Source organism: Geotrypetes seraphini, chromosome 6 (genome assembly GCF_902459505.1).
Source record: "Geotrypetes seraphini chromosome 6, aGeoSer1.1, whole genome shotgun sequence".
Taxonomy (NCBI): Eukaryota; Metazoa; Chordata; class Amphibia; order Gymnophiona; family Dermophiidae; genus Geotrypetes; species Geotrypetes seraphini.
Genome location: NC_047089.1, coordinates 31,737,088 through 31,763,190, shown reverse-complemented (window position 1 = coordinate 31,763,190; position 26,103 = coordinate 31,737,088). Strand labels below are relative to the sequence as shown.

At 44.1% G+C, this 26,103-nt stretch overlaps 1 protein-coding gene across 1 annotated transcript in view; it reads right to left on the bottom strand.

Annotated features, from left to right (window-relative positions):
* Positions 1–26,103, bottom strand: part of CNTN5 (contactin 5) — a 1,460,727-nt gene that overhangs the window by 403,438 nt on the left and 1,031,186 nt on the right. Inside the window, 1 exon segment of the mRNA XM_033947995.1 lies at positions 11,541–11,636. Within this exon segment, the coding sequence (XP_033803886.1) occupies positions 11,541–11,636 (96 nt within the window).

The following is a 26,103-nucleotide window of genomic DNA, read 5'->3' as shown; positions in this document are numbered from 1 at the left end:
AGAACTGTGCCATGTTATTCTTTAGGGCCTGGGGGTTTCTGAGAAGGTGATGTAGTCCAGGGTGTGAGTGAGGAAGGCTTGGAGGAATTGGGTGAGACAGTTGGAGATGGTGGGCTGGGTGAGGCCTGCGTTAGATGCTAGGACAGACTAGATGCGCCCAGTGCCTAGGAATGTGTAGGAAGGAGAAACCTTGAAGTGGTGGGCATGGGATTGTTCCTGCAGGTACAGGACTGGAGGAGGGGTTTGAGCTGCTCACAGAGATCTTATATGGCAGCCCTCTCAAAGCAGTAGAGACAGGGGAGATATGATTCAGACATTCAAATACTTGACGGGTATTAACATAGAACAAAATCTTTTTCCAGAGAAAGGAAATGGCAAAACCAGAGGACATAATTTGAGGTTGAGGGGTGGTAGATTCAAGAGCAATGTTAGGAAATTCTACTTTACGGAAAGGGTGGTGGAATGTGGAATGTGCTCCCGAGAGAGGTGGTGGAGAGGAAAACGGTGACAGAGTTCAAAGAAGCGTGGGATGAACACAGAGGATCTAGAATCAGAAAATAATATTAAATATTGAACTAATGCCAGTATTGGGAAGACTTGCACGGTCTGTGTCTGTATATGGCCGTTTGGGGGAGGATGGGATGGGAGAGGGCTTCAATGGCTGGGAGAGTGTAGATGGACTGGAGTAAGTTTTGACGGAGATTTCGGCAGTTGGAACCCAAGCACAGTACTGGGTAGAGCTTTGGATTCTTGCCCAGAAATAGCTAAGAAGAAAAAATTAAAAAAAAATTAAATTAAATCAGGTTGGGCAGACTGGATGGACCATTCGGATCTTTATCTGCCGTCATCTACTATGTTTCTGGTTTTTGAGGGCCAGGAAGCAGGTGCAGTCCTGAACACTCCTGCAGGGTTCTCCCTGACCACTCTCATCTGCCACCACTGCACCCCACTATCTCCTACTGAAACACAAAAGCTTATCTATACAGTAAGCTCATATTTTTTTATGAGAAGAAAAAGGATCTCAGAAACCTGCTCAGATCACACAATTGGTTCCAGATTTTGATCATTGATCCTAAAAAAAAACACCTCTCATACCACGCATACACTATACAGTGGAACCTTGGCTTACAAACATAATTCGTTCTAGAAGCATGCATCTGCGCATGCTCAAGGCCTTTTAATTCTCCCTCTCGGCAGAGGCAGGAAGATCTTCTAGCAGCACCGGCACGTCCTGTGGGTTGTGTGCTGGTTCCAGACGGGGGGGGGGGGGTAAGTTCAAGTTGTTCGGGTGGGGGGTGCCGGTTCACGCCGATTTTCGCCGATTGTACCATTTTCCCTGATTGCTCCATCTTTCGCCGATTGTACCATTTTCGCCGATTGTACCATTTTCCCTGATTGTACCATTTTCCCTGATTGCTCCATCTTTCGCCGATTGTACCATTTTCCCTGATTGCTCCATCTTTCGCCGATTGTACCATTTTCGCCGATTGTACCATTTTCCCTGATTGCTCCATCTTTTGCCGATTGTACCATTTTCTCCGGTACCTAGTTTCTCTGATTGTACCAATGTAACATTTCGCTGATTGTCCAGTCCTTCTTCATTGTAAACCACCTCGAACTACTATGGCTTTGGCGGTATATAAGAAATAAATTATTATTATTATTATCTTGCTTTGCAAGTAATTAATTATTTTATTTATTTTTCTATACTGTTCTCCCAGGGGAGCTCAGGTTGGTTTATTCAGGTAGTCAAGCATTTTTCCCTGTCTGTCCTAGAGGGCTCACAATCTGTCTAATGTACCTGGGGCAATGAGGGGGGGGGGGGAATTAAGTGACTTGCCCAGGGTCACAAGGAGCAGTGTGGGTTTGAACCCACAACCCTAGGGTACTGAGGCTGTAGCTTTAACCACTGCATCACACTCTCCCCCTAGTCAACACTTGCTCTCATGGCAGTCTTTTACCTGATGGCACCCGTTTCGCCTCAGTATGTGGCTTCCTCAAGGGTGTCAATATTGTGACTGTTTTATAATCCATTAAATATTTGATTGCATCTTCTAACGCACTGGATTGTCAATGCCATTTTCACAATCCAGCGCGTTGGAAGCTACAATCAGATGCTTAATGGATTATAAAGCAGTCACAATATTGACACCCTTGAGGAAGCCATATACTGAGGCGAAACGGGTCCTTTCAGGTAACAGACTTCCATGAAAGCTAAGTGCTGATTGGAAAATTAATCACAAAGCATGGTTTTGCATGATTTGTGTATATGATTGATGAATAAAACCAAATAGTGAATTATTGATATTGTAAAGTAAAAAAATCCAAAGAGTCTTCTTGCTGGTGTTTTTTCCATACCCCAGCTTTAGGAAAAGATAACAGAGGTGATTACCGTATTAGGCTTTAAACTTCTGCTCAGGTATATTTTCTTAATATAAATTTTTTACTTTACAGTATCAATATTTCACTATTTGGTTTTATTCACTATAGACTCCTGATGTATGCTGTTTTGGCCGATACACATATGTGTCGAGTTTTTATTGGAATGAATAACGTATTGTAGCACCCAGAGGTCTCCTTTTTTTCTTCTCCAGTCTGAGACGGTGATTTCTCCTGCTTTGGTTTCGTTGGTACTTCCAAAAGTGCGCACATTCATTTCATGATTGTGTGTGCATGCACAGTGGTTCACACATGTGCAGTGGTCTGAATGGGTGTGCTATCAGGAATAGAGCGCACTTTGGAAAGGATGTACACTGTAAAGTGTTTTGTTTTCCTGCAAGAACACGGGCTGTGTTGCTATTTCACATGCCATGGCAAATGACAGGACAAGAACAACAGTGGAGATGTCCAATAATACTGGTGTGCAAACTTTATTAACATAAGACCTCCGTTTAATAAGTGTGAAGGCTCGACACGCACATGTTTCGGCCCGATCGGCCTTCCTCAGGAGCTTCATAATGAAAGATAAATGAGGAGCCCCGGAGCAAAACCAAAGATGTCAACCAGTACAAATGTTTCACAGTCAGCAAGCCGAAGCTGAGAATTCTGCCACACACGTTAACAACCTCTGAGAGAGTTTGTGCTCCAGTCCCTCTACCTCGCAGGAAAGCTCAGGCACACAGGGCAGTAGCAGCTTTTCTCGAGATCAGATTAAAGCTGACCATGAAACATTTGTACTGGTCACCCTTATTAGACCGAGATCTTATATTAATAAAGCTTGTAAACCAGTATTATTGAACATCTCCACTGTTGTTTTTGTCATGTTTGAAGTGTGGAGACGTCTCTCCTGTCTTGCATAACCATACATTCCTACTGCAGATGCAAAGCAGAAACAGAATAATGATCTTTAGGCTACAAATTTTCAAAAACTTTCTCACACTAATCCAGGAAGCAGGGACAGTAAAGAGATGGGATTGGTTCTTCAGGGTCTGGGCTTGATTTTACTGAGAAATCAAGCCCACTCCTGTCTAAGCTCCATTGGCTCCCAATAATCCCCAGGATCCACTTCAAATGTGCATGCCTAGCTTTCAAGATCCTACATGGCATCCTTCCTGCCGTTATTCCTCTATCCTGGAACTCCACAACACCTACCTCCTCCAGATCCTCCCAAACTCTTAAACTATCTTTCCCTTCCACAAAAGGTACTTCGCAAGCAGGCAAACTAGGGTCATCCCTCCCCTTTAGAATCACTGAACTCTGGAATAACCTTTCCTCCCCGCTCCGAACCTCAAGCTCCCTCCAACTCTTCAGCAAACACCTAAAAACCTGGCTATTCTCAAAACTGTAACTCTTCCCCCCTCTTTGGCCTCTCCCACCCATCCACACCCTCTTACACCTAATCCTTAAACCCTCCACTGGAGTTCCTTTCTCATCCTAAATCCTGTAAACCATGCCGAGCTCTGCGTCTACGGAGATGGTGCGGTATATAAACCTAAGGTTTAGTTTAGTTTAGTTTAGAAAGGCTGTCCCACTTTGGATCTGATTGACAGCATGTGCATAGCATCACACATATTTAAGACAAAACACGTTTACTATAATGGAAAGCAGATCTATATTATTTTGAAAAGAATAATGTGAGTTCAATAGAAAGTCAGTGGTCTGTATTATTATTATCTACTCCGTGCAGTACTCATCCATTCTAAGCTGGCAAGTAGCTGATAAAGCATTCATTGGCAAGTTCTGTCCAACCGTGCCTTGCAAAATGCACAATTTTCTGCTTTAAATGTCGTTTCAAGAGAACTGAGCACATATGATATTTAGATTGGGATTATTCATTGTATCATTCTTATTGAAGCTTGCATATTAAGGAATATGCCATAGAAATATCCCAGTATTTTCTGTCACTTTATTCGACTTTCATCTGCTCTCTATTCGGCATCAGTGTGTCTGGCACTCAAATGTATTCACGAAACTGCTTAAAATATCTAAGCTCTAATACTGAAATCTTCTAGGGGAAAAAAACAATGTGAAAATAAGAATGATTTCTCAATTTTTCCTTAACCCTTATGTGACGAGTACCTAGAGTAAACCTAGGTTTCCTTAATTGCACTCCCTCACTGGGCCACGTAAAGGAAGCAAGCCTAGTTTACTTAACTGTGAGGGTGGGGATCATGCAGAGAGGAAGCCAAGGCTACAGAGGGTGAACAGAACAGGGAGGCCCCAATGAATAAATTTTAGAAGCTGGCCTGCAGTACCAGGAAGGGGAGTGGTGGAAAGAGAGGAGCAGGCTTTAGATAAAAGACTGCTAAGGCAGGAAGTTGCCTTGGTTTATTTGTGAAGACCATTGTTCTGGGTGTCCAAGATGGAACTAGGCCTGGGCTTATTTGTGAGTGGTTTAGAACTGTAAATTGTGTTTGGGCCTAGTCAGAAGCCCTAAAAAAAAACTGTTCACTGTGACTTGGAAAGGGACTGCATTTGCACAGGTATCAAGCATGCGAAGCAACGGACGTACTTATTTTTGTTTTAATAGAAATATAGAAAATTGAAGACTGATAAAGACCACAAGCACAGGGGTGAGCAACTCTGGTCCTCGAGGGCCGGAATCCAGTAGGGTTTTCATGGTTTCCCCAATGAATATGCATTGAAAGCAGTGCATGCAAATAGATCTCTTGCATATTCATTTTGGTGTAGTCCTCTAGGCTTTTTTGAAGAGGGGAAAATCAATATCTGACTTGTGCCTTGAAAACGTGTGCCTTAAGTGTTCGGTGGTTGCGTCCGCAACCGCCTTCAGCTCACATCTCCTCCAGCACTGGAGCACACACAACCGCCATCTTACATCTAAGCAGTCACTGCCAGGAGAGGTGCCAAATTTCACGAAAGTTCATGCGATTACGGACACGCGCACAAGCTGCACTGCCTCCAATGGTTACCTTATGTTCTGGGATGTTGCCCGCCTCACTGCTGTATCCTCATGCAAGTGCTTTCCTGCGTCTGTACTCTACCTCACAATCGCGTACAGACGCAGGAAAGCGCTTGCATGAGGTTACAGCAGTGAGGCGGGCAACGTCCCAGAACAATGGTTAACATACCGAGGGTATCAAAATAGTACCTGGCGGGCCGCATGTGGCCCCTGGGCTGCGAGTTTGAGACCACTGATTTAAGTACAATGCAGTGTTCAAATAACTGTTCTTGAATTTAGGAACATGCACTATTGAATGCAGCACTGGCTTTCTTTATAAACCGATCTCTGTAAAAATGTTTGGTACAGAACAAGGCATGCACAATACAGTTGTTCAACACAATGAATAGCATTAATAAGTGAGATTTAAAAGCTGCATTCAATATGCCTCTCTTTTATCCCTCAACCCATTTTTCTGCATTATCCGACATTCTCAATTATCCATCCACCCGTCAATCCCATTTAAGTCAGGTAATCGAGACACTGCCGTATACATGTTGAGAATATGAGCAGCACAGCCTTGGCAACTTTTACGTGGAAATACCGGCTCTTCCATGCAGGAGCAGCAATTTCACTACTCCCTCGTGTTAAGTGGCACCACTTCCTCATGTACCCTGTCCATTTTACAAGCCTATGGATGCTATCCTAAAATCATCTCCACTTCTAGTGGTTTTTAAAAGCTGCTATTAAGAACATAAGAACAGCCTTACAATGGTCCATCGAGCGTAGTAGTCCGTTCTCACAGTGGCCAATCCAGGCTACTAGTACCTGGCCAAAACCCAAGGAGTAGCAACATTCCAGCATCTCGAAGAATAGCAAGATTCCGGAACCCCAATGAGAGCAACATTCCAGAGCTGAGATTGTGATGTCATAATGCCTCATTCCACAGTGTCTCAGAGCCAACCTCATCAGTGATGTTACAATGGCTTGATTGTCCTATACTTGGCTCACGTAAGAACATAAGAATAACCATACTGGGTCAGACTAATGGTCCATCAAGTCCAGTAGCCCGTTCTCACGGTGGCCAATCCAGGTCACTAGTACCTGGCCAAAACCCAAGGAGTAGCAACATTCCAGCATCTCGAAGAATAGCAAGATTCCGGAAACCCAATGAGAGCAACATTCCAGAGCTGAGATTGTGATGTCATAATGCCTCATTCCACAGTGTCTCAGAGCCAACCTCATCAGTGATGTTACAATGGCTTGATTGTCCTATACTTGGCTCATGTAAGAACATAAGAATCGCCCTACTGGATTAGATCAATGGTCCATCTAGCCCAGTAGCCCATTCTCACGGTGGCCAATCCAGGTCACTAGAACCTGGCCCAAAACCCAAGAAGTAGCAATATTCCATGCTACCAATCCAGGGCAAGCAGTGGCATGTGGAGATCCACACCACACAGAAATTTCAAGGTGGCATGATAGAAAGGCATGATTTGGGTAGAGCCTGGGTGGGGAACAATCTACATATGGATTCCCTATTTCACAAAAGAAATATTTGTCTGTAAGGGGAAAAAAAAAAATCTCCATCGGGTTTTTCACCAGCTCAGCACCACACACAGATTTGTCTAAAGTGCTGCCATCGGGCATAGCTTTATATAAGAAATAAAGGTCGCCATTTTCCTTAATCCCCCATTATTTCTACCTTCAAAATGAAGCCAAAATAAAATAGTAGCCTCATTATTTAACTGGTGAAATTACGTGTGAATTTGTAAAAATGAGGCAGCTACGTATAGAGTAACATCCCAATTAGTACCAATACCTGAGTACTAACAACCAATTATTGGCGCTAATTGGCGGCAATTTGGATTCGTGTGTGCACCTTGCTAAGCACTAATCTATAAAGATGGGTGACGGGTCTTAAGCGCACGAGACAGACGCGCGCCGACAAACATGCACTGACAATTCAGCGCAGGACTTCATCGCGCCGAAGAAAAACCTTCTTTTAAAGGGCTCCGACGGGGGGTGTGGGGGGGAACCCTCCCACTCTACTTAATAGGGAAAAAGTTTACATTATAATGTGGGGTTAGACCCCCCCCAACCCCTCCAACGCCAGCACGATCACTATTAAGTAGAGTGGGGGGTTCCCCATCAAGACCCCCCCCTTCGGAGCCCTTTAAAAGAAGGTTTTTCGTCGGCACGATGAAGTCCTGTGCTGAATTGTCGGCGCTCGTTTGTCGGCGCGCGTCTGTCTCACGCGCCTAAGACTATGAACCATAAAGATGTGCACACAAATCTTTCTTGCAACTGAAAAGATGGCCTGGCTATGGGGGAGGGGAGGCATAGGCGGATCAGGGGTGATCACTAATGAGTTTGGGAGTTCCACACCTAATTTGAGCACAAGGATTTACATCAGGTTTCAGTTGGTGTGAATCCTCATGCCCAAAGTCATTTAATTTGGGGATGTGAGTCTGGGGGTGGACAGTGGGAATGATTAGTAGTAAGAACATAAGAATAGCCCTAATGGGTCAGACCAATGGTCCATTTAGCCAAGTATCTCAACTTCACGGAGGCCAATCCAAGTCACAAGTGCATGACAAACACCCAAACAGTAGCGGAGTTCCATGCCACCGATCCAGGGCAAGAAGTGGCTTCCCCCGTGTCTGTCTCAACAACAGATTATGGACTTTTCCTCTAGGAATTTGACCAAAATTTTTTTACGACCAGTTACATTAATCGTTCTTACCACATCCTCTGGGAACGCATTTCAGAGCTTAACTATTCTCCGAGTGGAAAAAATTATTTCCTCCTATTGGTTTTAAAATTATTAGTTTGTAACTTCATCAAGTGTCAGCAAGGGATGTCAGGGGGAGGGGTGTAGGTTTCCGTGGCTCAGCTGATCCTAGCATGGGGAATCCCCATCAGCCAGTAATCCCCCCCAAACCAGCTTAGCTGATGGGGATTCCTTCTGCCGTGATCAGATGATGGGAAGCCTATGGAGTTGTTGTTTTTTTTGCTCTTTGGGGGTGGGAGGGGGTCATGACCACTGGGGGAGAAGGGGGGGGGGAGGAGTCATTCCTTAAATCCTTCAGTGGTCTTCTTGTCGGTTTGGGCACCTTTGTGGAACCGGCAGTTAGACCTGTTTGAGTTGCATCTAAGTTCCCTGTAGGAAAGTTTGGATTATGTCTGGGGTTCCTCCAGATTGAAGCCCACCCGATTCCCGCCCATAACACACCACCTAACACACCCCTTTGCTCTCTGGACGCACAGCAGCTTAAAAGTGCTGCTGCACGTCCAGAAAGTTGTTTTTGATTATCGGCATTTGGATGTCCCTGCTATTAGGACTTAGGCTGTTTTTTGGGTGACGGGACTAAATCGCGCGAGACAATGGCGCGCCAACAACTGAGCGCAGACAACTGAGCGCAAGGTTGAGGGCGCGCCGAAGAAAAGCACTATTTTAAAGGGCTCCGACAGGGGGTGTGGGGGGGAACCCCCCTCACTTTATTTAACAGACATTGCGCTGGCGTTGAGGGGGGTTTGGGGGGTTGTAACCCCCCACATTATACTTAAAACTGAACTTTTCCCCTAAAAAACAGGCAAAAAGTTCGGTTTCAAGTATAATGAGGGGGGTTACAACCCCCCAAGCCCCCCACAACGCCAGCGCGATGTCTGTTAAGTAAAATAGGGGGGTTCCCCACCAACACCCCCCGTCGGAACCCTTTAAAATAGTGCTTTTCTTCGGCGCGCCCTCAACCTTGCGCTCAGTTGTCTGCGCTCAGTTGTCGGTGCGCCGTTGTCTCGCGCAATTTTGTCTATGACTCGTTTTTTGGACATTTTAAACTTTTGATTATGAGCCCCTTAGTGTGCAGCGATATCAGTATGCTCACCCCAACACATCCCCTACAAAAAATATTTTAAAAAAAACTAAATGCCAAATGCTTTGCATGCACAGAAGACAAAACTAACATATTCAGTGTGTCCTGTATTAGGCTCACATTAGCACCTAATTGCAGTTTAGTAAAATAGCCCCACTGTGAGCTGAGTTTAATACAACATGTCTAGCATATAAGAACATAAGAATTGCCGCTGCTGGGTCAGACCAGTGGTCTATCGTGCCCAGTAGTCCACTCACTCGGCGGCCCTCTGGTCAAAGACCAGCGCCCTAACTGAGACCAGCCCTACCTGAGTACGTTCTGGTTCAGCAGGAACTTGTCTAACTTTGTCTTGAGTCCCTGGAGGGTGTTTTCCCCTATGACAGACTCCAGAAGAGCGTTCCAGTTTTCTTCCATTCTCTGGGTGAAGAAGAACTTCCTTATGTTCGTATGGAATCTATCCCCTTTCAACTTTAGAGAGTGCCCTCTCATTCTCCCTGCCTTGGAGAGGGTGAACAACCTGTTTTATCTACTTTGTCTTGAGTTCCTGGAGGGTGTTTTCCCCTATGACAGACTCCGGAAGAGCGTTCCAGTGTTCTACCACTCCTGGGTGAAGAAGAACTTCCTTATGTTCGTATGGAATCTATCCCCGTTCAATTTTAGAGATTGCCCTCTCGTTCTCCCTTCCTTGGAGAGGGTGAACAACCTGTTTTATCTACTTTGTCTTGAGTCCCTGGAGGGTGTTTTCCCCTATAACAGACTCCGGAAGAGCGTTCCAGTTTTCTTCCATTCTCTGGGTGAAGAAGAACTTCCTTATGTTCGTATGGAATCTATCCCCTTTCAATTTTAGAGATTGCCCTCTCGTTCTCCCTTCCTTGGAGAGGGTGAACAATCTGTCCTTATCTACTAAGTCTATTCCCTTCAGTACTTTGAATGTTTTGTTCATGTCTCCTCTCAATCTCTTCTGTTTGTGGGAGAAAAGGCCCAGTTTCTCTAATCTTTCACTGTATGTCATAACATTGCTGATATAGAATTTATTAAAAAATTTATACCCCATATTATAACAAAACATAATATTGTCCACAAAAAACATATGAAGGAGAAGAACATTATGAGGGGCATAATCGAAAGGGACGTCCAAGTCCGTTTGCGTCTAAGTCGCAAGTCGTCCAAAGTAAAAAAAAAGCCTAAGACACATTTTCGAAAAATGCGTCCAAAATTTTTTTCCTTTCAAAAATCGTCTAATTATACATCCTGCCGATCTGATTGTCCAAGCCGCTATATCGTCCATCTTTATACCACATTTTCGTCCAACTTTTCATCCAAGTCAATAACGCCTAGAACAAGCCCTGTTGGACATGGGAGGGGTCTGCAAAGTGATGGACTGAACACCCAGACATGCCACCTAAATAGTGGGGTACCTTACAGGACACTGCTGTGAACTTCACAAAAAGGGTGCCATGTCTTCATCTCACTACAGCTCCATTATAGTTCATGGTGAGCCCCCCAACCACCTCCAGAATCCCCTAGACCTACTTATCTACCACCCTAATAGCCCTTATGGCTGCAGGAGCCACTTATATGCCAATAAAAAAGGATTTTGGGGGTGTATAGGGGAGTGCATATGTTTAAGGATCAATGCAGTGATTACAGAGGCTTATGGGCATGGGTCCTCCTCTTCATGAGTCCCTAACTCACCCTCAAGATGGCTTAAGCCACCTCTGGGCTGGACAACTAGGCTTTCCTATGCCAGGCTGCCAGGTGATGATGGTCTGGAGGCTGAATTTTAAAGGTGTGATTAATATTTTTATAGGGGTGGGGGGTCGGTGATCACTGTGGTAGTGTGTGGGGGTCTGTTTTATGTGTTTGCAGTGCTTATCTGGTGACTTTAGGTGGGTTTTTGTGACTTAGACCATGTTTTACATGGTTTAAGTCACAAAGTCCAAGTTCTGTCGATCCTGGGCTGTATAACTTTTATAAATGCTGTACGACTAAGTCTAAGCCAGCCCACGTCCTGCCTAACTCCCGCCCTCGACACTCCTCCTGAAATGCCCCGTTTAGCTTTGGTCGTTCAGCAGCACTATGAAGGCCTAGGTCGTTTAGAAATATGTCCAAAACCCGTTTTTATTATCGGCACTCAGACTTATTTGGACAATATTCGTCCAAGTGCCGACTTAGGCCGGTTTTTGGACGTTTTTCTCTTTCGATTATGAGCCCCTATGCTTTCTATCCTATATGATAACATGGAAAAAAATCATGAACAGTAAAAATGTAAAAATTAGTAGCAGTCTGTATCAAACATTACTCTTACTGGGATGATATCTACAAACCTGGTGAATGAGGTGGAGGAGAGCACATCAGAACAACCCCTTGTCCTTCTCTCACAGAGACTGCACTTCTTGCTCGGCCACTGAAATTTTCCAGATCTGTCCAAAATAAAACAACATTTGTGGTAGGACATATTAAGCTGAAAAAGGTCATTTCTCTTCATATTCTATTCTTTATTAAAAATAGGAACTCCACCCCAGTACACGGCAACCGGCAAAGCATGCATCACCATTGTGTCATGGAGGATTCTTTCATGCCAGTTGGTATTTTAGGAGAAACATAAGTGTGAACATGATTTTTTTAAATTATCCCAAGAACATATGGTAAAAAAAAACTTACTGTGATGAGATTACACAGAACACTAAGGGCTCCTTTTACGAGCGTTTTTAGCGCTCAAGAGGAGGGGGTAATGGCTAGCGCACACTATTCCGTGCGTTAAGGCCCTAACGCACCTTCGTAAAAGGAGCCCTAAATAACACATCAGTCATCATTGATCCATATAATCACTATTATATTAACTATATGAAGAATGTGAATTCTTACATCACAGTGTTTGAAATCTTGAAAAATAACAAACATATGGCTTGACCAAATCAAATCCAAAACTTATCTCAAATGAAGTTTGAAGACAGACATCTCCATATGTTTCTTTATGAAATAGTAGGGGCAACATGGCAGAAACTGTGGCTAGATTGTAGCTACAGACATTTGCGTCTGCTTTGTAACAGACATAAAAGTTATAGAAACATGATGGCAGATAAAGGCCAAATGGTCCATCCAGTCTTCTCATACGCAGTAACCATTTTCTCTTCCTCTCTCTAAGACAGGGATGTCAAAGTCCCTCCTCGAGGGCCGGAATCCAGTTGGGTTTTCAGGATTTCCCCAATGAATATGCATTGAAAGCAGTGCAAAGCGATCTCATGCATATTCATTGGGGAAATCCTGAAAACCCGACTGGATTCCGGCCCTCAAGGACTGACTTTGACACCTGTGCTCTAAGAGATCCCATGTGCCTATCCTACGCCTTCTTGAATTCAGACACAGTTTCTGTCTCGACCACCTTTTCCAGGAGACACTTCCATGCATCTACCACCCAGTGGCGTACCTAGCATATATGACACCCGGGGCCCATCATTTTTTGACACCCCCTCTATCTGTACGAAAAACATGATTTTTAGTAACAAGCCACATGTCACACATGAGTACCTAGGAAAAGGCAGCATCTTACATACTGTAGTGAGCAGTACAACATCAATACATTACATTACATTAGTGACTTCTATTCTGCCTGTACCTTGCAGTTCTAGGCGGATTACATTTGAAGATAACTGGACATTACCAGGAAGTTACAAATTAATGATTGGATACATAGGAGAGGTTTTAGAATAAAAGAGGATGGGAAGAAATTTGAGGAATACCTTTAGGGGAGTTGCGGTTGAGGGGGAAGGTTACACCCATTGTAAAACTAAACAAGCCAGACTAGTACAGATCAATCCTGCAGTCAATCCTAAAAAAAACCCATGTCTTTTGAACACACAGAACACAGAAAACACCTTCACCTATTATGGAATATGTCATCACAAACTAACCCCTCCCCCTTTTACAAAACTGTAGTGTGAATTTTAGCCATGGTGGTAACAGCTCTGACACTCATAGAATTCTGAGCATCAGAGCTGCTACCACCACGGCTGGCGCTAAAAAACACTAAACAGTTTTGTAAAAAGGGGGATAAAATAGAAATACATAGACAAAGGTTAAATTGAACCAGAAAGAAGCTGGACTCTGCATACAATGCAACACCACAGAAACAGTGACACATGTCTCCTAAAGCAATAAATAAATTGAAATTTTTTCTACCTTTGTCTTCTGTGGTTTCTGCTTTCCTCATCTTCTTGTAATTCTCTTCCTTCCATCCACTGTCTGCCTTCTCTCTTCCCCTATATGGCATCTTCTCTCCTTCTATGCCCCTTCCAGAAACTGTATGCCTCCCCCTTCCACCTCTCCTTTCACCCCCATTGGTCTGGCATCTCTCTCCTCTCCTTCCCTCTCCCACAACTCTCCTCTGCAATCTCTTTCCCTTTTTTCCCTCATTTTCCTTTTCAATTTATTTTCTGCATCTGTCTAGATTATGTTCTTACTACCCTCTCATGAATGTCCTTTTTTTACTGTCTACCTAAAGCTTGCCACCTCTTTCCCTCACCCCTCCAGTGTTTCCCTAACTCAATCCCTTTCTCCCCATCATGTGCCCTCCTTTTATTTATCCCCTCCTTCCATTATGTACCCTCTTTCTCCAACCCTTCCATCTAGTACCTTCTCCTCTCTCTGTCCACTTCCATCCAGCGTCTGCTCCCCTCTTTCTCTCCTCCCATTTCCTTCCTGCATTTGCTCCCTTATCTCTCCCATCTGCACTTCCATCCAGCATAGGCTCCCCACTACCATCCAATGTCTGCCCTTTCTCTCACCATCCACCCCTCTTCAATTAGCATCTGCCCCCTTTCTCTCCCTTCAATATCCTTCTCCCTTATGTCTCTCCCCTTTCTCTGTACACCAGTTCTATCAGCACCACCCTTCCATACCACCCTGCCCCCTTTCTTTTCCTCCACCACTCTTCCATTCCAGCAATCCTGCTCCTTTCTCTCCCTTCATGCAGCAAGGTCCCACGATGATTGTAGCTGCTGGCTGCCAGTCCACCCCACTCAGACGTACTTGCTCTGGATCAGACTCAGCAGCCGCATTCTGGAAGGTCCCACGATGACTCGCCTGCTGACTCTGCTCCAGAAGTAAGTTATGTCGGAGAGGGTAGACTCGGCAGACGCAGGGAGTTGTGGCAAAGTCCCGCAATGACTGCTTCTGCCGGGTCCACCCCCTCCGACCTAACTTACTTCTTCCGGAGCAGAGCCAGCAGACAAGTCAGCACGGGACCTTCCTGCACCTCAGCACGGCTGCCGACTCTGCTGGAGAGAAAGTAAGTCAGAGGTAACGTGACCATTTATTTTTTTCATCAAAAAGGTGACATCTATTAATTGACTGTGTATCCTTTCTTTCATTTCTTTCTTTCTGCACTCAGGCCCAACAATTGTCCCTTTCTTTTCCCTCCTTCCTTCCTACCCATGTCCTTAGTGCCGTGTCCATAGTGTCCCCAGTGCCCCCATCCTGTGTCCTTAGTGCCCCCAGTGCCTCCATCCCGTGTCCATAGTGCCCCCAGTGCCTCTGTCCCGTGTCCATAGTGCCCCCAGTGCCTCCTTCCCATGTCCATAGTGCCCCCAGTGCCTCCTTCCTGTGTCCATAGTGCCCCAGTGCCCCCGTCCCGTGTCCATAGTGCCCCCAGTGCCTCCTTCCCGTGTCCATAGTGCCCCCAGTGCCTCCTTCCTGTGTCCATAAGGCCCCCAGTGCCACCTTTCCGTGTCCTTATTACCCCCAGTGCCTCCTCATGTCCTTAGTGCCTCCGTCCTATGTCCATAGTGCCCCTAGTGCCTCCGTCTTGTGTCCATAGTGCCCCCAGTGCCTCCGTCTTGTGTCCATAGTGCCCCCAGTGCCTTCTTCCTGTGTCCATGGTGCCACCAGTGCCCCTGTCCTGTGTCCTTAGTGCCCCCAGTGCCTCCTTATGTCCCCCCACTACCTTCCAGATTTTGGCCACCCCAAAGCCAGCCTGCCTGTCTACCTAACTCCCTCCCTCCCTGCCGCGCTAAAGCCAGCCAGCTTGTCTGCCTACATCCTGCCCTCCCTGCCGCGGAAAAAAAAATTGCCTCTCCCCTTCCTTTCCCCCGGCCCGCGCCGCTACGATCCTATCTCCCCCCACCGACAAGAAGTCTTTCCGACGTCAATTCTGACATCGGAGAGGATATTTCGGGCCAGCCAATCACTGCCTGGCTGGCCCGGAACGTCCTCTCCAACGTCAGAATTGACTTCGGAAAGACTTCTTGTCGGCGGGGGGGGGGGGGGGGGAGGTAGGATCATAGTGGTGCGGCCGGGGGAAAGGAAGGGCAGGAAGACCCGGATCTGGCCGGCTGTGTACCTCCCCAAAGCCATGCACCCGGGGCGGACCGCCCCCCCTTTGATACGCCACTGCTACCACCCCTTCTGTAAAAAAGTATTTCCTTAGATTACTCCTGAGCCTTTCGCCTCTTAACTTCATCCTATGCCCTCTCATTCCAGAGTTTCCTCTCAAATGAAAGAGACTCGACTCATGCGCATTTACGTCTATCTTTCCTCCAAAGTGTACGTATTGAGAACTTAATTCTGTTCCCATATACCTTATGCTGAAGACCACTGACCATTTTAGTAGCCTTCCTCTGGATAAACTCCATCCTGTTTATAACTTTTTGAAGATGTTGTCTCCAGAATTGTACACAATATTCTAAATGAGGTCTCACCAATGTCTTATACAGGAGTATCAATACCTCCTTTTTCCTACTGGCTATACCTCTTCCTATGTACAAAGGGTGCTGATACTGAGGGAGCTAAGATTGGGAAAGGGAATGGGGACTTGCATACCTCCTTTTTGTGGCTTTGGCACTGGAGGATTAAGTGACTTGCCCAAGGTCACAAGGAGCAGCACCAAGATTTGATCTCACAACTTCTGGGTACAGAGACAGCAGCTCAACCACTGAGCCACAGCCCTTGTAAGAGAGCTGATAGGGATTTAGAACAGGAACAAAGCTGAATCTGGGGCTGGGCTCGAAGGGGCTGATATTTGGGAGAGTTTTGGCTGGAAGGGGGCTCATATTGGAGTTTCGATGAGGCTAGGATTGGAAGGAAGTGATGTTAGAATCGAGGGTGGGTGGTTAAGTTTGGAAGGAGAAAATGCTGGAGCAGAGGGGATAGAACTGGAAGGAAATTGATACTAGGGAGTTGCTGGAAGGAGGAAATGTTGGGGGAGTTAAGACTAGAAAGGGGTGATGCTGAGGCACTAGGAATAGAAGGGGAAGGGGCCTCATGTTGAGGGTGATCTGGGACAGGAAAAGGGCTGATGTTATGGTTCATATTGCAAGATTGGTCCAAAGAGGAGGACACAAAAGCTGAAAGTGGCTTAGTGTACCATAACACCGTGAACTGACCCTGCAAATGCATGGCTAAAATATTACACCTAGTTCAAGGCAGCTGTGTTGACATTAGCGAACTCATAGTTCAAGAATATAAAGAGATAATATAAGGTTATTTACCATATACAGGTACATGTTAAATTTTCATTTGCATGTGATATACCTTCATTTATATATACAAAAAATATATTTTTGGACTATTTTAGATAATGGGCTGTCAATCCTGTATAGCAAATATGAACATAAAGTACACAAGCTTTCAAAGAGAAATCACATGCATAACTTCCTTTTTGAAAATGACCTCCCAAAATTATACTATCATATCTACACTTCTAGGTCCAGATTCTATAAGCGACACCTGAAGTTAGACACCTGACTTAATTTAAATTTTTTTTAATTGGCTTAATCAGCACTGTAAATTGAAAGTACCATTAAAAACCTATTTAAAAACCATTAGTAAATCAATTAGCTGGTAGGCACCTAACTCAGTAGGCATCTACTACTTCAAGGTAGGCTTTTATTCCAAGGTGCCTACCAGCGACTAAGCCCAGTTGGGGCAGATTCTGGGAATGGTTTGACTTAGGGACCTTCATTTAGGCCAAGAAAACCCTGGCCTAAATGGGAGTGTTTCTAAGGTTTCAATACCTACTGGTGCCACTAGGCGTGATTCTATAAATGACACCTCATGGATGATTGACAATTAATTGCACCCAACAGTGCCTAGCAATTAGGTGTCATTTATAGAATCAGGGCCCTAGTGAGCACACAAACATTTCTTGCAAATTTATGTGCATACTTTTGGAAAATCTGAAACTATAGGACCCTTTTACTAAGCTGCGGTAAGCGTTAACATGTGCTTACTGCAGGTTATAAAGCACTGTCATGGGACATGCTCGGGCATTCTGCGATAATTTTGGAATTGTTGTATGCTTCCCATGTTCTAAAAAAATAGATTTGGGAGCATGCATAGGAGGCAGATAGTAGAAGTGGTGTAGCAAGGGTAGGAGGCGCCTGGGTGGTAGTGCCCTCCTATACCCCTAAGCACTCCTCTCTGTGCCCCTGATCCTTCCACGCTCCATACTCCTCCCCATTCCACACTCACATTCTTCCTTTCCCCTTACCTCTTAATCTTAGCCAGTGCGAGTGGCTTTTCTCCAGCATGCTCCTCCCACCAGCTTTGGATTTCCCTCCGACATCACTTCCTGGCCCCTTGACCTGGAAGTGATTCAGAGGGGAACCAGGCTAGCGTGAGAAACAGGCAAGAGAAGTTGCTCGCGCTAGCAAAGATCTACAGAGGTACCGGGTGGAGGAAGGGATAGCGCGAACGGGCGTGGTGTGGTGGGCCGGAGAGGTTCCAGCACCCCCACCGACAAGGCACCTGCGGCGGTCTGCTCCCCGCCCCCTCCTTACAACGCCCCAGTCCTTTTGTACCATGTTAGTCTGTTTTGTCTTTGTCACCATGCAATTTTGTTGACATGTACCCCTGATTTTATAACATTTGTATAATTGCTTAGTATTACGATAGGCGATATATCAAATTATCATTAAACTTGAAACTAATCTGTGCTGCTACATTGATGTATGCCAGCTGATTAGCATATGGTTAGTGCAGGAGCTCTTATTGCCTAGAAAATAGGTATACTGTAGGTAAGGGGGAGAGTGTGGCGCAGTGGTTAAAGCTACAGCCTCTGCACCCTGAGGTTGTGGGTTCAAACCCACGCTGCTCCTTGTGACCCTGGGCAAGTCACTTAATCCCCCCATTGCCCCAGGTACGATAGATAGATTGTGAGCCCACCGGGACAGAGAGGGAAAAATGCTTGAGTCCCTGAATAAATTAATGTAAACCGTTCTGAGCACCCCTGGGAGAACGGTATAGAAAATTGAATAAAATAAATAAAAAATAAGGTCTCTTGTACTAATGTGCCCATTTTACAACCACACTAAAAGTGGCCTCAGTGCATGGGAAAGTCCCGTGCTAGTGATGGCGCTGGCCACTTTTTAACGCAGCACAGTGTAAGGGCCCCTTTATGAATATGCGCAAACCCTACTCAAGCTTCAGGCCAGGGACAGCTCCGCCTACCACAGGTAAAAAGTATACCACAGAAATAAATGTTTTGTGAGTCAATTAAAGTAGGATTATGCGAAAGTTGTTCAAAAACTTTCCGCACTTTCATATTTTCATGGGAAATGGTTGGGGCGGGAGACGTAGTAAGAGGGCGTGCCATAGCATCATGTGACCAGTCAGGCAAGTCAGCTCACCTTGCAGGTAGAAACATAGAAACATAGAAGATGACGGCAGTTAAGGGCCATAGCCCATCAGGTCTGCCCACTCTACTGACCCACCCCCAAGTCTACTACTATCTTAGGGATCCCACACCTGAAGGCAGGTTTCCTTAGCTTAACCCTCTAAGGCACAGGTGTCAAAGTCAGTCCTTGAGGGCCGGAATCCAGTCGGGTTTTCAGGATTTCCCCAATGAATATGCATGAGATCGCTTTGCATGCACTGCTTTCAATGCATATTCATTGGGGAAATCCTGAAAACCCGACTGGATTCCAGCCCTCGAGGAGGGACTTTGACACCCCTGCTCTAAGGGATCCCACATGGGCATCCCATTTGCTCTTAAATTGCTTTTGAGATATTTGATAACTAGTGTTTAAAAAAAATAAAAGTGTGGAAACGTTCCGAAGATTCTTCAAATGATTAATAAATCAAAGGAGGTAATGGACCATCAGAAGATTATTTTTGGCATATATAACCTTAGTAAGCTTTACAGAAATATATCATACTGTTAAATACTTCAGTCATCAGTCCTTTGCTCTGTAGTATACTGTAAGACTGTCCAATGTGCAGCTTCAACTATTAAAAAATTATTCTTAAATTGCATTATTAATAGACACGGCTTACTTTAGCATAGAAAATTATGCATTAGACTTATTTTGGCATAAAGAAACTGTCAAGCAGAAGAGACCTTATGAACCAGCACATTGCAAATTATCAGAAAAAAGGAAACTTATCTTAAATCAGAGTGTTGAACTTTTTCGCTGAAGCTCACTGTAACCCAACTCAACGCTGAGTTTCATTGACTCATTGCTTCAGGGGATCAGGCTCTAATATTCTCCTCAAATGCTGAAAAACAATGATAAGCTCATTTGTCAATGGTTCGAACAGAGATTTCCTCTCAATGCTGACACGCTTTCTGCACTGTCACATTGTAATCTTGCTACCTCCAGCAGTGTTTTTATCAAGGCAGTTAATGAAGTCATGAACAATAATTTCATATGCCAAAACAAAATGAAAATGCCTTGCTATCACCCAAACTCGAGACTAAAATGTCTAACAGTAGAAGTTGCTTCAAATGATTCTTCAAAACATCAATATTATATAAGAAAATGTAATTCTGCTTTTAAACTGTTATTTCTTTAAGGTAGTTCAATATTTTAAAAGAAACCACCCACTTCCTTCATCATAATGGTATTACTGTAAAAACATTTAGAAGTGAATTCTTTATATAGCACCTAAAAAAAAAAAAAATCAACGCTAAAAAATGAAATGCTTAAGTGCTTTTCTATAAACCACACCCAAAGTTAGGCGCAGTTAACAAAATAGCGTTTATATCAACAAGTCGTGCCTAACTTTAGGCAGGGCCATTCGGTAGGGGAGGGACATTAAGGTGGGCAGACTAGATGGGCCGTGGGCCCTTATCTGCCGTCTATTTCTATGTTTCTATGTTTAAATCCTTGCACCTAAAGTTAGGTATGGATGCCCCTTATTCTATAATTACTTGCATATGGGAGGAATGCTCCTAACCTTCCCCTGATTCTCCCATTTCCATGCTCCCTTTTGGGCGCCAAGCATAAAATTTAGGCACAAATCCCATACCTAACTTTATGTCTATAAATGTAAATTAAAACCAAGTAATGCAGATAATTTCTTGTTAAGTAAATTATCATCACTTATTGAATCATTATTCAATTAAGTGGTGTGCGCAACTTAAAGCAACATATATAGAATTCAGGGTTAACCGCAACAAAATCTCCAGTGTATAAAAAACAAAAACAAAAAAAAAAAATCATACACTCATCAAATTATAGTTCTTAAATAATCATTTTCCATTCAATATTTTCATTCATTGAGACTTGCATACAAAAATCCCAAACTGTTAATGCTAAGCCAATTTTGTCGGCTAGGCTCTACATCTGAAAAACTCCATTAACTGATCTATAAGATACAGAGAAGGGCAATGAAAATGATAAAAGGGATGGGATGACTTCCCTAAGAGGAAATGCTAAAGCAGCTAGGGCTTTTCAGCTTGGAGAAGAGACAGCTCAGGGATAAGATAGAGGTCTATAAAATACTGAGTGGAATGGAAAGGGTAGATGTGAATTGCTTGTTTACTCTTTCCAAAAATACTAGGACTAGAGGTCATAGATGAAGCTACTAAGTAGTAGATTTAAAACAAACCAGAGAAAATATTTCTTCACACAATGTGTAATTAAACTCTGGAATTCGTTGCTGGAGAATGTGGTGAAATCAGTTAGCTTAGCGGGGTTTAAAAAAGGTTTGGATAAATTCCTAAAATGGAAGTCCATAGGCCATTATTGAGGTAGCTTAGGGAAATCCACTGCTTATTCTTAGGATAAGCAGCATAAAATCTGTTTTATTACTTAGGATCTAGCTTGGTACTTGGGATCTGGGTTGGCCACTGGAAACAGGATTCTGGGCTTGTTGGACCTTTGGTCTGTCCCAGTATGGCAATTCTTAAACCATTGAAGATCTTCCAAAAGAATGTTGCTCATCCAGACTTTTGCAACAGCGTAGTATGATTTCATTTGCCTTCTATTATGGACTGAAGTCAACAACAGGACATGGGCATGTGGCAACCCCTGTTCTCCATGCTAGATCAGCTGATCATGGCTCCAGAGCCCTGATCAGCTGTGCTGGCAAAGGAAGCCCTGATCAGCTGAGCCAGCAGGACTTCCCAAAGCTGCTGATCAGCTGAGTCAATCTGAGTCCTGCCACTCAGCTGCTCACGGTTCCAAAGCCACGATCAGCTGAGCTGGTGGAGGAGAACAGAGCTAACAGGAAAAGAGCTGAGGCCTGACAGAAGGCATGGGGGAGGGAAGGATTTATGCCTACCGCTTTGCTCTTCTGAGCAGGTGCCAGGCACAGTTCTTCCCCCTTTATACTGGGGCTGCTCCACATAAATAGCATGCATATACAGTAATTTGTATATCATTTGTCCTGAGCATCACCCTGTAAATTTAAAAATTGCTCCCAACACGGTATTTATTGCCATGTTGTCGGAGTGTTGTGTATCCTGCCCTAGGTTAGGGGTGTCCTGGGGTGGGGCATACCTTGGGTAGAGCCAGCACTTAACTGGTTAGCAGCAAAATCCAGTCTTCTCACTAGTTAAGTGAGTAGATAATGCTAGGACAACTGAAAGGTTATCTTAACTTAATCTGCCAAGCTAATAGTACACCAGTGGTCTGAATGTTGGCCAGTATGCAGTTAGCTTCTGAATTGTCACACTAACCTGGATGTTCAATGTTGAATGTCGAAATGCCCCAGCATTGAATACAGGACTGAATATCGACCCCTTGTTGTTCACGACATCACTGGGAGCCTGGATGATAAAAACACTGCTGGACGGAAGTGTCGGCATTGAGAGGAAATCTGGAATTGTTCTTAAACAAGCTTAGCATTGTTTCTCAGCATTTGAGAAGGCATTAGAGCCAGATCCCCTGAAGCAGTAAGTCAAGGAAACTCAACACTGAGTCGGGAACACAGGCTTCAATCCTCTGACTCAAAATGTTTCCTTTTTCTGATCATTTGCAATGTGCTGGTTAATAGATAAATTATCTTCTGCTGACAGTTTCTTTATATGCCAAAATAAGCCCTAGTGCACAGGGTTATATGCTGAAATAAGCCTGGTGCTTATTGACAATCAAATTTAAGAATTATACTTGAATATTTGAAGCTGCATTGTACACTCTGCTGCTACCAAGCGGGGGACTTACGAGGGGGGGGGGGGGGGCTGAACAGTTCTCAGCCCAACCAACCAGCTTCCTGAATTCTGAGCGTTATTTTGCCACTGTAGCTGAAAAGAGTGTTATTTCAATAAGTGCCAATTTGCGGAAATGAAATTCTATGTTTTGACATTGTTTCAGATCACTGACTGAACTATATCTCTGTCATTCTCTTCTTGGTCGGGCTGAGAACTTTTCAACACCCCCCTCGTAGTATGAAAAGTTTCAGTTTCTGGTAACCAGAGCTGAGATAGTGATGTCATAATGCCTCATTCCACCAATAAGAGCTAACCTCAACAGTGATGTCACAATGGCTTGATTGCCCTATACTTGGCTCACTTTTATTACATACCAGGTGCTGAAAAGTTCTCAGTCCAACCAACCAACTTCCTGAATTCTGAGCGTTATTTTGCCACTGTAGCTGAAAAGAGTGTTATTTCAATAAGGGCCAATTTGCGGAAATGAAATTCTATGTTTTGACATTGCTTCAGATCACTGACTGAACCATATCTCTGTCATTCTTTTCTTGGTCGGGCTGAGAACTTTTCAACACCCCCCTCGTAGTATGAAAAGTTTCAGTTTCTGGTAACCAGAGCTGAGATAGTGATGTCATAATGCCTCATTCCACCAATAAGAGCTAACCTCAACAGTGATGTCACAATGGCTTGATTGCCCTATACTTGGCTCAATTTTATTACATACCAGGTGCTGAAAAGTTCTCAGTCCAACCAACCAACTTCCTGAATTCTGAGCGTTATTTTGCCACTGTAGCTGAAAAGAGTGTTATTGCTAATTTGCAGAAATGAAATTCTATGTTTTGACATTATTCAGGTCACTCATTGAACCATATCTAACTCATACTCTTCTTGGCTGGATTGAGAACTTTTCTACACCCCTTGTATGACTAAAATATCAGCCAATTAAACAGTGTGATATATCGCTAATGCTGTACAAATATTATATGAGGCTAAGAAATCTTCTGATGATCTCTTGACTCTTTTGATATAGTAACATATAGTCATATGGAATCACAATGTGTCTTATGGAATCACAATGTGTTTTATGGAATCACAATGTGTCTATGCTAAACTGTGTGAATATTTCTGAATTGCTGGGATGGCGTTTTTGATCTTTGACAGATATAAAGTGGGCACACCACAGCATAACAAGGAACGTTATTGCACCTGACAAGTTGGACATCATCAAATGAATGAGCAAAACACACATTATTTATTGAAACAGAAATAAGCAAATATATATTCATAAAATTGATAGATTACAACAGAATTACGCGAAAACTTTACATGGCTATGTTTTGGCCCACATCTGCCTTAGGGGTGAAAAGTAGAATTTCTACAAAACAATAGCAAAAACATCCTTGTCCTCAAAATTGTACTATGAAAACAGAAAATAGATAAAACATATAAGATCATTCTAAGCAGACTAAGACATAAAACAGTGCTTATTTTATTAGTGTTATTTATGTTTTATGATGTGCATAAACCAGCACTTAGGGCTAGATTCACTAAGCAAACCGATCCGACCTGATTCACTAACCTTCTGGCCGATCCTGTCCACACCCAATCCGATCCGCACATGCAAATGAGGGAAATGGCATGCAAATCTAGGATGGCAGCGATTCACTAACATTTTTCAGGCACACCGACTGGGCTGGCCGATCCAAAACCAAGCAACTGACGAGGACCAGTCGCTCACTCCTTTCCTGCTCTCTCTCACCCTGAAATAACCCTACTCTCTGCCACCCTGCCTGCCTCGTGTGTTCAAGCAGCAAGCCTGCCTCTCCGTCTGCTAAACCTTTGCATTTGTGGGGAAAAGGGTTGCCCCCGACTCTCCTGCTCTCTGCCGCCCTACCCCGCAGTGCAGCCTCGCTTCAAACCCGCGGGTTAAAACCACAGGCTCGCACGGCGGGAGAAGGGCAGCAGAGAGCAGGAGAGTTGGGGCGGGTTTCGTGTTCTGTTCCAAGTGCCCCACAGGTAAGCTTGACAGTTCCCCCCCCTTCGGCTTTTTAAAAAGAGGCTGCAGCGAGTCCCGTCGGGAGACGAGATCAGGCCCGGCTCAGCCCTCGACAATGTCTGCCTTTGCCTGCCATTACTTCCCCAGTCCTTCCCCTTTGTTTTGACTTCGCTGGTGAGGAGAGCGGCGCATGCGCGGATCGCATGTACAGTCATCAATGATGGCGATCGGTCCTCAGCGATCCGTGGGATTGCTTGTGGGCTTGTTTCCGATTAGGTCATTTGCATGGGGAGCCTTTAGTGAATGGGTCGCCCAGCAAGACTCGGAAACGGATCGGACAGGTAAGGAGGCTTTAGTGAATCTAGCCCTTAGATGTTTATCTTGCATAAATGTCTAAGTTCTGGTTTTAGAAAGCCAGGTGTCTAAAACTGAGGAACGTCAAGTGGCATGGAGGTATGGCATAGTCCAGTTCAGGTCAGGACTACGATGGGCTTGAAAATGAATATTGATTTTAATTAGCACAAATAACTGATGTTGACAATTATTAGCTTTTTATTCAATTAAATTGCATGCACAAGGTCAAGGTCAAGAATTCCACATTAACCGCCTCCCTCCTTTTTCAAAACTGTAGCGCAGTTTTAAGTGCCGTCTGTGGCAGTAACAGCTCCGACATTCATATAATTTCTATGAGCGTCAGATCTGTTACCACCACGGCCGGCGTTAAAAACCAAGCCACGGTTTCGTAAAAGGGGGGGGGGGGTAAGCAGTTTGGGTTGCAAAAGTTAAGGTGGCTATTATTTAATTCCATTTACTGTGTTTAATTTTCTGTACTGTAGGAAAATGTAGAATCAAATGAACAGCATTACATAAAAATCTGTTGGTTTCAGGCAAAAAGATAAAACAATTTATACAAGCAGGAACCAATCCATAAATGGATCTAAAAACCAATGTACAAACTTTAAAAATAATCTGTTTGCACAGGAAGCCAATACAGCCTGAATAGCAAATGGGTCACCCCTTGCAGCAGAAGTTTGGCTACCTTGTTATCCTTTTTTGCAGTTTATCTGAATATCCAGCATAAAAAAGTTGTGTTAATGTTTATAAAGCTAATGCCTGGATTTCCAATCTAAACTGGTTCAGTAAAATGTATTTTCTAAGGCATTGAATTTGCCTCCGTTTACAAAGGATTTTTTTTTAAAACCAACAAGTTACATTAACTTAAGTCTCTGTAGATAAGACAGGGTCTAAAATAATGCCTAATACACTACTTTCAGAGATGTTTCGGAGAGAAAAAGTAATATCCTTAATAGTAAAACCTAGGTATCCATGACCCATGCATTAGCATCCATGCACTGGCTACCTATCCAAAAACACTGCGCCTTCAAAGCCCTAGTTCATGCTTTCAAAACCTTCCACAAGACGACACCAAACTATGGAGTTCTTTTACTAAGATGCGCTAGCCGATTTAGCACACGCTAATCGATTTAGTGCACGTTAAAGATTAGTGCACGCTAAATGCCAA